Raw genomic sequence first — 10,931 nt, forward strand, 5'->3', positions numbered from 1 at the left:
GTATCTCTACAAAAAAGACGTGTGAACACAGCCCATGTCAGCCATTTCTCAACGAGACGAGCTGCTGGCAGAAGCCCCGCCCATGACGAGAATTTGCGTCTGTTGCGAAGCAAATGTCACGAGCAAATGAAGCGAGTAAACTCAAAATGTTCAAGCGTCCAACTACACACGAATAGCTCGATTTATTCACGTCATTTGCGTCCGGTGTGAACGCACCATAACTCAACCAGGCCCCGCCCCCTTTATTCTGCTTATGAATTATTTAAATGAGGAATAATGTGACGTGTTCCCGGCGGAAAAGCATCACAGGTCCTCTTTTAGGGAAAACTTCTGCAATGCATTTTACAAATCTGAGTGCATAACAATTGAGGATGCACTATGTCTCGGTCACCATATCGGTATCGGCACGATAAGTACATTTGGCGGATATATTAAAACTGGGGTAAGTGGAATTTCAAAACTGCTTTAGTAAAGTGTCTCGGGCCGATGTATTCATCATCTCAGATGTATTAAGCGAGGTATGAAGAACGGACCCTAGGAGTAAACACTGCTCCGTCTGAGTTTGAGTCGCTTATAAACAACAACATCTTCACAAACTAGCAATGCGAAGCGTTCATAAACTTGTCCAACAAAAGACGACGTTTAATAACGTTTAACTCACTTCATATCGTCAGGCGAGTGTTTGTGAGCTGGTGTGGCTTCTTATCACAGAATAAGGCAGATGATTAATTATTTTATATTATTATTATTATGAAAATACCCGAGAAGGCTTGAACTCAAATACACCATATATTGTCGCAGTCGTGTGTTTATTGTCTTCATGTTTAATCAAAGCGTTTCTATCTTCTTTTTATTCAGCTACAGCGCTAGCTTCACATTAGCGGTTTCCTGCAAACGTCATTATATGACTTATGGCGTATGTGGCGTTTCTGCTCGAGGGTGCCCTCTGGCCTCCAGGAGGAATCAAACATGAGTGTGTTTAGCGCTCAGTGATGTCGCAAGCAGAATCGCGATTATAATCGAAATCGCAATATTGAACAAAGAAATCATGATAGGTTTTTTTGTCCATATCGCACAGCCCTAATGCACACTAAGACTTTCTCTTGACTTTAAAGAAAGATTTAAACTTGTCTGATTTTTGCAATTCCGTTTGGTGCTGAAATTGCACAATAACACAGAAAAAGTTATATATTTAAACAAGTTGTCAAGCTGCAAGGTCATTATGAGCGGGTAGAACCTCGTATTGCACAATTGTAACCATGTAAAAGAGCTGAATGTTGCTCAACAGCCGAGTCCTGGCTTCTCTTCAGAGCCGCATCTGCAGTGCCAGCACAAATCACACAGCAAAACTCACAGCATCCCAACCTTGCGACTTGTTGCATCATAACTCGCTTCCCAAAACAGGTCATTATTTGTCAACAGCACAACTCACTGGAGATAAACTGTACGCACAGATCTGTGTATCGTCTGAGGACTAATCTCATTATGCGCCCCATTATTCTCCGGCGTCTGTTTCCATAAAGAGCCACGGCCCTTTGTTTCCAGAGGGGCTCTCAATTGTCAGGGGCCCCATGAGGGTCCATTCATCCCACAGAGACCAGGCGCAGAACAAACAGCCGCCGTTAGACGCGGTTACACAGCTGTTCAGAGCTCTTGTGCTGAGGGTTTGCAGAGAAACGCTTACATATATCAGGATTCAAGGATTCATTCAGCACGAACTAACCACGAAAACAAAGATGAAGAAATACTATAACAAATGTACAGCTGGTGCATCTCTTATGGTAAAATCTTACCAATATATCTAATATTATAATGGACATTTATGCGTTTTTGCATTTGCAATTGAAAATGCATTTCAGTCAACCGAACACACTTTATCATTCCTGACACTAAACTAATGGAGAATCCCAGCTAAAGTAACAAAAATACGTTCTAAGAACATTTTGCTAACATTCCCATTCATTTATGAAAACTATAGGGATGCACTGATATGAACATTTTGGCCGATAATTCTTTATATATCACCGATGCTGATCACCGATATATTGGCCGATAAATCTAAATCCAAATTTGTATATCATTTCTGAGAGCCTGATTACAAAAACAAAAGTCTCATCATTAAATCCACGTCCCAACACACAGTTATGATGCTCTTATTATAATTTCATGTATTCTATATGACAGATTTGAACTGCACATGTTGCTCTGAACTGTATTTTCTCCTTTTTTTGAAGTGATATTAATCATATTTCAAGCACTTCAAACCCATCATGGTGAACAGTGCACATCTGAAGTGTCTCAGCTGAAGGAAATAATACATTATTTATCGCTTTAAAATATCGGACGAATTTTCTTATCAGGCCGATACCGATATCATTAAAAACGAACATATATCGGCCGATTCCGATAACATTAAAACCAATATCGGCTGATAAGATAACATTAAAAACGAACATATATCGGCCGATCCCGATAACATTAAAAACAATATCGGCCGATACCGATAACATTAAAAAAGAAAATATTAAAAATTATTATATATAGGCCGATACCGATACCATTAAAAATGAACATAAATCGGCCGATATCGATAACATTAAAAATGAAAATATAAAAAATTATTATATATATGTCGATACGATAACATTAAAAACGAAAATATAAAAAATGATTATATATTGGCCGATACGATAACATTAAAAATTAAAGTATTAAAAATTATTATATATAGGCCGATACAGATAACATTAAAAATTAAAGTATTAAAAATTATTATATATAGGCCGATACAGATAACATTAAAAATTAAAATATTAAAAATTATTATATATAGGCAGATACCGATAACATTAAAAATGAAAATATTAAAAATTATTATATATAGGCCGATACAGATAACATTAAAAATTAAAATATTAAAAATTATTATATATAGGCAGATACCGATAACATTAAAAATGAAAATATTAAAAATTATTATATATAGGCCGATACGATAACATTAAAAACGAACATATATCGGCCGCTACCGATAACATTAAAAATGAAAATATTAAAAATTATTATATATAGGCCGATACCGATAACACTAAAAACGAACATTTTAAAAATTATTATATATAGGTCGACACGATAACATTAAAAATTTACACATATCGGCCGATAACATTAAAAACAAAAATATTAAAATTTATTATATATAGGCCGATACCGATAACATTAAAAATGTACTTATATTGGCCGATACCGATAACATTAAAAACGAAAATATAAAAAATTATTATATATAGGCCTATACCGATAACATTAAAAACGAACATATTGGCCGATACGATAACATTAAAAACGAAAATATTAAAAATGATTATTTATAGGCAGATACCGATAACATTAAAAACGAAAAAAAATATTTTTATTATATATAGGCCGATACCGATAACATTACAAATGAACACATATCGGCCGATAACATTAAAAATGAACACATATCGTCCGATAACGATAACATCACCAATACCCATATGGTGGCCGATATATCAAATGTTTTTTAATATTTTATAATTTTGCATGTATTATGGAAACGTAACTTTTGAATGTTCTCTAAACACAAAAGTAGTTAACATTTAATACCGTGAACAGATGACAGAACCTTGCCAGAACGCTCTGAGAACTGTCATAGAGCCAGAAGCACAGATCCCAACACGGAACGTGTTCTCCCACACATTTTGGGAAAACCTCACATTGTGTATTTGTCAGTAAGACAGTTCCCTGTGGGTTACCTTGGAACAGGAAGGCTCTGGTGTCATCGTGGAACCCCTGCACCTGTGTCACGCCGGAAAACCCTTCTCCAGGACTGAACTCCTGAAACACGCTGATCCGAACCGCTGGATCCACTCCGAACGCAGACACTTCAACACAAGCACAACACACAGCGTTAGAACAGCCTCCAGAGCAATGCACGTCCAGCACTTCTGCACAAATCACTGTATGGATTGAAGAGCAATGACTTTTTTCATGACTTTCATTGACTTCTCGGGGCCTGGAAATCAAATGGGAAGCCTACACTGAAAAATAAACCAATTAATAGTGCAGGAACCATTTTCACAATTCGTAATGAACCACAAAGAAACAGCACGATGAGTTAAACGCGACATTTAGAAGTAGACAGACTGATAAGCATGTTCTCGCATGTGCATATATTTCTAATAACCATAACAAGCACAGCTCTATATCTATGAACGCATGACCCGTTATTGATAATTGCCATCTGCACTCATAATCATCGGATCAGACTGTAATATGTGACGCTGATCTCTCTGCGTACCTGCTGCCGCGTAAAATAATCCAACAAACAACTGCAATAATCCCATGGTGAATAATGCAATTAGTCCATGTTGCGATACTCCAGGAAAATGCAATCACGTGTACGCGGGATCGTTCGTCCTCATTCAGACATTCCCACGGGATGAGAGGAGCATCCGCGGGACGGAACGCGCGAGTATTCCGTGAGGAGGAGCGGAGCCGCACAGGTGGTTCTGCCGGGGTTCTTGCGCAGCGCCGCGCGTCAGACTGACTGCAGACCGAGCGCGAGAGCATCTACCAGCACCAGAGAGAGAGAGAGAGAGAGAGAGAGAGAGAGAGAGAGAGAGAGAGAGAGAGAGAGAGAGAGAGAGAGAGAGAGAGAGAGAGAGAGCTCGTAACCCCTCTGGTGGCACTCGACGGAAGCGCGCGCACTGAACATGTGTAACTCTCTTTATTCGCGGGTTTCTCAGGAAACATCTGTTCTAGGCTTTTATTATATCGCTACTTGCATTAAACACAGATCTAATGTACTTTACATCAACTATACTGCATTTATAGATTTGATAATAATTGCAAATCAATTAAACATTGACTCGAACATTTTAATATACAGGGAGGTTATCACACTTTCTACTGCAGTGAATATTTCTCAGGATTTATTTGCTGTATACTTAACATATGTTGATTTATGTTATATAGATTTATTCATATATAGTTTTATTTATTTATTTGCTGTAGGCTATACGTAGCATATATGATTAATGATATAGATTTATTAATATATAGTTGACTTTACTTATTTATTTCTTTAACAAACTACGATTTATGATATAGATTTATTAATATTTGGTTAACTATTTATTTATTTATTATTTGCTGTATACTTAACACATTGTATGACTCATGATAGCTTTATTAATACACTAAAAAATGGTGCTATATAGCACTAAAAGTGGTTATTTGGCTCGTAATCATAGGGGAACCACTTTAAGTGCTGTATAGCACTAAATCTTCAATGGCTCTTCAGCTGTTCTTCAGTGGTGCTTCAGCGGTTCTTCAGTGGTGCTTCAGTGGTTCTTCAGTGGTTCTTCAGTGGTTCTTCAGCGGTTCTTCAGCGGTTCTTCAGTGGTTCTTCAGTGGTGCTTCAGTGGTTCTTCAGTGGTTCTTCAGTGGTTCTTCAGTGGTGCTTCAGCGGTGCTTCAGTGGTTCTTCAGTGGTGCTTCAGTGGTTCTTCAGCGGTTCTTCAGCGGTTCTTCAGTGGTGCTTCAGTGGTTCTTCAGCGGTTCTTCAGCGGTTCTTCAGTGGTGCTTCAGAGGTTCTTCAGCGGTGCTTCAGTGGTTCTTCAGTGGTGCTTCAGTGGTTCTTCAGTGGTTCTTCAGTGGTTCTTCAGTGGTTCTTCAGTGGTGCTTCAGCAGTTCTTCAGTAGTTCTTCAGTGGTTCTTCAGCGGTGCTTCAGTGGTTCTTCAGTGGTGCTTCAGTGGTTCTTCAGTGGTGCTTCAGTGGTTCTTCAGTGGTTCTTCAGTGGTGCTTCAGCAGTTCTTCAGTGGTTCTTCAGTGGTTCTTCAGCGGTGCTTCAGTGGTTCTTCAGCGGTGCTTCAGTGGTTCTTCAGTGGTGCTTCAGCGGTTCTTCAGTGGTTCTTCAGTGGTTCTTCAGCGGTGCTTCAGTGGTTCTTCAGTGGTGCTTCAGTGGTTCTTCAGTGGTTCTTCAGTGGTTCTTCAGTGGTTCTTCAGTGGTGCTTCAGCAGTTCTTCAGTGGTTCTTCAGTGGTTCTTCAGCGGTGCTTCAGTGGTTCTTCAGTGGTGCTTCAGTGGTTCTTCAGTGGTTCTTCAGTGGTTCTTCAGTGGTTCTTCAGCGGTTCTTCAGTGGTTCTTCAGAGGTTCTTCAGCGGTGCTTCAGAGGTGCTTCAGTGGTTCTTCAGCGGTTCTTCAGTGGTTCTTCAGCGGTTCTTCAGCGGTTCTTCAGTGGTTCTTCAGTGGTGCTTCAGTGGTTCTTCAGTGGTGCTTCAGTGGTTCTTCAGCGGTTCTTCAGTGGTTCTTCAGTGGTTCTTCAGTGGTTCTTCAGTGGTGCTTCAGTGGTGCTTCAGTGGTTCTTCAGTGGTGCTTCAGTGGTTCTTCAGTGGTTCTTCAGTGGTGCTTCAGTGGTTCTTCAGTGGTGCTTTAGTGGTTCTTCAGCGGTTCTTCAGTGGTTCTTCAGTGGTTCTTCAGTGGTTCTTCAGTGGTGCTTCAGCGGTTCTTCAGTGGTGCTTCAGTGGTTCTTCAGTGGTTCTTCAGTGGTTCTTCAGTGGTGCTTCAGTGGTTCTTCAGCGGTTCTTCAGTGGTTCTTCAGTGGTTCTTCAGTGGTGCTTCAGTGGTTCTTCAGTGGTGCTTCAGTGGTTCTTCAGTGGTGCTTCAGTGGTGCTTCAGTGGTTCTTCAGTGGTTCTTCAGTGGTTCTTCAGTGGTTCTTCAGTGGTTCTTCAGCGGTTCTTCAGTGGTTCTTCAGCGGTTCTTCAGCGGTGCTTCAGCAGTTCTTCAGCGGTTCTTCAGTGGTTCTTCAGCGGTTCTTCAGTGGTGCTTCAGTGGTTCTTCAGCGGTTCTTCAGTGGTTCTTCAGTGGTTCTTCAGTGGTGCTTCAGTGGTTCTTCAGTGGTGCTTCAGTGGTGCTTCAGTGGTTCTTCAGCGGTTCTTCAGTGGTGCTTCAGTGGTTCTTCAGCGGTTCTTCAGTGGTTCTTCAGTGGTTCTTCAGTGGTTCTTCAGTGGTTCTTCAGCGGTTCTTCAGTGGTGCTTCAGTGGTGCTTCAGTGGTTCTTCAGCGGTTCTTCAGTGGTGCTTCAGTGGTTCTTCAGTGGTTCTTCAGTGGTTCTTCAGAGGTGCTTCAGTGGTTCTTCAGCGGTTCTTCAGTGGTGCTTCAGTGGTTCTTCAGTGGTTCTTCAGTGGTGCTTCAGCGGTTCTTGCATATGTCACTGTATACGTCTCATCTCTCTCAGCAACGCTAGCGAGGCAGCGGCAGTGTTGCCATGTCTGCGGTTATGCCGCAGGCTTTTTTTCATGACCGCGGCTTGAAGCGACCCCAATAATGTAATAGTTAGCCCCGGGAATGCGAATTTTAGATGGCTTGTTCGCAGCGGTGCTGTGCACAGGCCAATCCACGTATGATAAAAAACGCATGAGTGAATCAAAAGCATAAGGAGTCATATGCTCTCGCTGGACTCGTTATCATACGGCGATCGGTCTCTGCACAGGACCGCTGCGAACAAGCCTTCCATCATCAATGCAAACGTTGCGTTACTATCGATTCACATGGCTTTATGATCCTACATCGGCATCAAAACACAACGAAAACACAGCGAATCCAACGCATTCATGTAGGTCGCCGTAATTTGTATAGACAGAGATTACAAACGAGCAGCAGCTGTTAGCTCCATTAGCTGCTATTTCAACAATGGCGGATCTCCAGTTTGTGTTGGTCTTGTTGACTCCGCCCCCAGCGCCTGACGTAATCGGTTCTTACTTCTAGCCCTGTTCTAGCCCAGCAATGTTTTGGTGCTACTTAAGAACCACTTCTCCTGGCTCGGAGCTGGGGCTTTGGGTGTGGAAACACAAAGAACCGATTTGAAACTAGGCTCTGGCTCCGATCTAGCTCTAGCTCTGCTTTGGTGGAAAAGGGGTATCAGTGGTTCTTCAGCGGTTCTTCAGCGGTTCTTCAGCGGTTCTTCAGCGGTGCTTCAGCGGTTCTTCAGCGGTTCTTCAGCGGTGCTTCAGCGGTTCTTCGGTGGTGCTTCAGTGGTGCTTCAGTGGTTCTTCAGAGGTTCTTCAGTGGTGCTTCAGTGGTTCTTCAGCGGTTCTTCAGTGGTGCTTCAGTGGTTCTTCAGAGGTTCTTCAGTGGTTCTTCAGCGGTGCTTCAGCGGTTCTTCAGTGGTTCTTCAGTGGTTCTTCAGCGGTTCTTCAGCGGTTCTTCAGCGGTTCTTCAGTGGTGCTTCAGTGGTTCTTCAGAGGTTCTTCAGTGGTTCTTCAGTGGTGCTTCAGCGGTTCTTCGGTGGTGCTTCAGTGGTTCTTCAGTGGTGCTTCAGTGGTTCTTCAGCGGTTCTTCAGCGGTGCTTCAGTGGTGCTTCAGCGGTTCTTCAGTGGTGCTTCAGTGGTGCTTCAGCGGTTCTTCAGTGGTGCTTCAGTGGTTCTTCAGCGGTTCTTCAGCGGTTCTTCAGTGGTGCTTCAGTGGTTCTTCAGCGGTTCTTCAGCGGTTCTTCAGTGGTGCTTCAGCGGTTCTTCAGCGGTTCTTCAGTGGTGCTTCAGCGGTTCTTCAGCGGTGCTTCAGTGGTGCTTCAGTGGTTCTTCAGTGGTTCTTCAGCGGTTCTTCAGAGGTGCTTCAGCGGTTCTGCAGGGGTGCTTCAGTGGTGCTTCAGAGGTTCTTCAGTGGTTCTTCAGTGGTTCTTCAGCGGTTCTTCAGCGGTGCTTCAGTGGTTCTTCAGTGGTTCTTCAGTGGTTCTTCAGCGGTTCTTCAGGGGTGCTTCAGTGGTGCTTCAGTGGTTCTTCAGTGGTGCTTCAGCGGTTCTTCAGTGGTTCTTCAGTGGTTCTTCAGCGGTGCTTCAGTGGTTCTTCAGTGGTTCTTCAGTGGTTCTTCAGCGGTTCTTCAGGGGTGCTTCAGTGGTGCTTCAGTGGTTCTTCAGTGGTGCTTCAGTGGTTCTTCAGCGGTTCTTCAGTGGTTCTTCAGTGGTTCTTCAGCGGTGCTTCAGCGGTTCTTCAGCGGTTCTTCAGTGGTTCTTCAGCGGTTCTTCAGTGGTTCTTCAGTGGTTCTTCAGGGGTGCTTCAGCGGTTCTGCAGGGGTGCTTCAGTGGTGCTTCAGAGGTTCTTCAGTGGTTCTTCAGTGGCTCTTCAGGGGTGCTTCAGCGGTTCTTCAGTGGTTCTTCAGTGGTTCTTCAGCGGTGCTTCAGTGGTTCTTCAGTGGTTCTTCAGTGGTTCTTCAGCGGTTCTTCAGGGGTGCTTCAGTGGTGCTTCAGTGGTTCTTCAGTGGTGCTTCAGTGGTTCTTCAGCGGTTCTTCAGTGGTGCTTCAGTGGTTCTTCAGTGGTTCTTCAGTGGTGCTTCAGGGGTGCTTCAGTGGTGCTTCAGTGGTTCTTCAGTGGCTCTTCAGGGGTGCTTCAGTGGTTCTTCAGTGGTTCTTCAGTGGTGCTTCAGTGGTGCTTCAGTGGTTCTTCAGTGGTTCTTCAGTGGTGCTTCAGTGGTTCTTCAGTGGTGCTTCAGTGGTTCTGCAGGGGTGCTTCAGTGGTGCTTCAGTGGTTCTTCAGTGGTGCTTCAGTGGTTCTTCAGTGGTGCTTCAGTGGTTCTTCAGAGGTTCTTCAGCGGTTCTTCAGTGGTGCTTCAGTGGTTCTTCAGTGATTCTTCAGTGGTTCTTCAGCGGTTCTTCAGGGGTGCTTCAGCGGTTCTTCAGTGGTGCTTCAGTGGTGCTTCAGTGGTTCTTCAGTGGTGCTTCAGTGGTTCTTCAGTGGTGCTTCAGTGGTTCTTCAGTGGTGCTTCAGCGGTTCTTCAGTGGTGCTTCAGTGGTTCTTCAGTGGTGCTTCAGCGGTTCTTCAGTGGTGCTTCAGTGGTTCTGCAGGGGTGCTTCAGCGGTTCTTCAGTGGTTCTTCAGTGGTGCTTCAGTGGTGCTTCAGTGGTGCTTCAGTGGTTCTTCAGTGGTGCTTCAGTGGTTCTTCAGTGGTGCTTCAGTGGTTCTTCAGTGGTGCTTCAGCGGTTCTTCAGTGGTGCTTCAGTGGTTCTTCAGTGGTGCTTCAGCGGTTCTTCAGTGGTGCTTCAGTGGTTCTGCAGGGGTGCTTCAGTGGTGCTTCAGTGGTGCTTCAGCGGTTCTTCAGTGGTGCTTCAGTGTTTCTTCAGTGGTTCTGCAGGGGTGCTTCAGTGGTGCTTCAGTGGTGCTTCAGCGGTTCTTCAGTGGTGCTTCAGTGTTTCTTCAGTGGTTCTTCAGCGGTTCTTCAGCGGTGCTTCAGCAGTTCTTCAGTGGTTCTTCAGTGGTGCTTCAGCGGTTCTTCAGCGGTTCTTCAGTGGTGCTTCAGCAGTTCTTCAGCGGTGCTTCAGTGTTTCTTCAGTGGTTCTTCAGCGGTTCTTCAGCGGTGCTTCAGCAGTTCTTCAGTGGTTCTTCAGTGGTGCTTCAGTGGTTCTTTAGCGGTTCTTCATTGGTTCTTCAGCGGTTCTTCAGCGGTTCTTCAGCGGTGCTTCAGCAGTTCTTCAGCGGTTCTTCAGCGGTTCTTCAGCGGTTCTTCAGCGGTTCTTCAGCGGTGCTTCAGCAGTTCTTCAGCGGTTCTTCAGAGGTGCTTCAGTGGTTCTTCAGCGGTGCTTCAGTGGTTTTTCAGTGGTGCTTCAGTGGTTCTTCAGTGGTTCTTCAGTGGTGCTTCAGTGGTGCTTCAGTGGTTCTTCAGCGGTTCTTCAGTGGTTCTTCAGCGGTTCTTCAGCGGTGCTTCAGCAGTTCTTCAGCGGTTCTTCAGCGGTGCTTCAGTGGTGCTTCAGTGGTTCTTCAGTTGTTCTTCAGTGGTTCTTCAGCGGTACTTCAGTGGTTCTTCAGCGGTTCTTCAGTGGTGCTTCAGCGGTTCTTCAGTGGTGCTTCAGCGGTTCTTCAGCGGTGCTTCAGCAGTTCTTCAGCGGTTCTTCAGCGGTTCTTCAGTGGTGCTTCAG

General features: G+C 44.2%; 1 protein-coding gene across 1 annotated transcript in view; it reads right to left on the reverse strand.

The window, feature by feature from the left end:
- nell2a (neural EGFL like 2a) overlaps window positions 1-4,667 on the reverse strand; it is a 153,112-nt gene extending 148,445 nt beyond the window's left edge. The window contains exons 1-2 of the mRNA XM_079809133.1: window positions 4,325-4,667; window positions 3,780-3,908 (exon numbers count right to left, since the gene is read on the reverse strand). Of these exons, the coding sequence (XP_079665259.1) occupies window positions 3,780-3,908; window positions 4,325-4,370 (175 nt within the window). The 5' untranslated portion in view covers window positions 4,371-4,667. The remainder of the gene's footprint in view (window positions 1-3,779; window positions 3,909-4,324) is intronic.
- Between the last annotated feature and the right edge of the window lie 6,264 nt (window positions 4,668-10,931).

Source organism: Gobio gobio (assembly GCF_949357685.1).
Source record: "Gobio gobio genome assembly, chromosome: 25".
Taxonomy (NCBI): Eukaryota; Metazoa; Chordata; class Actinopteri; order Cypriniformes; family Gobionidae; genus Gobio; species Gobio gobio.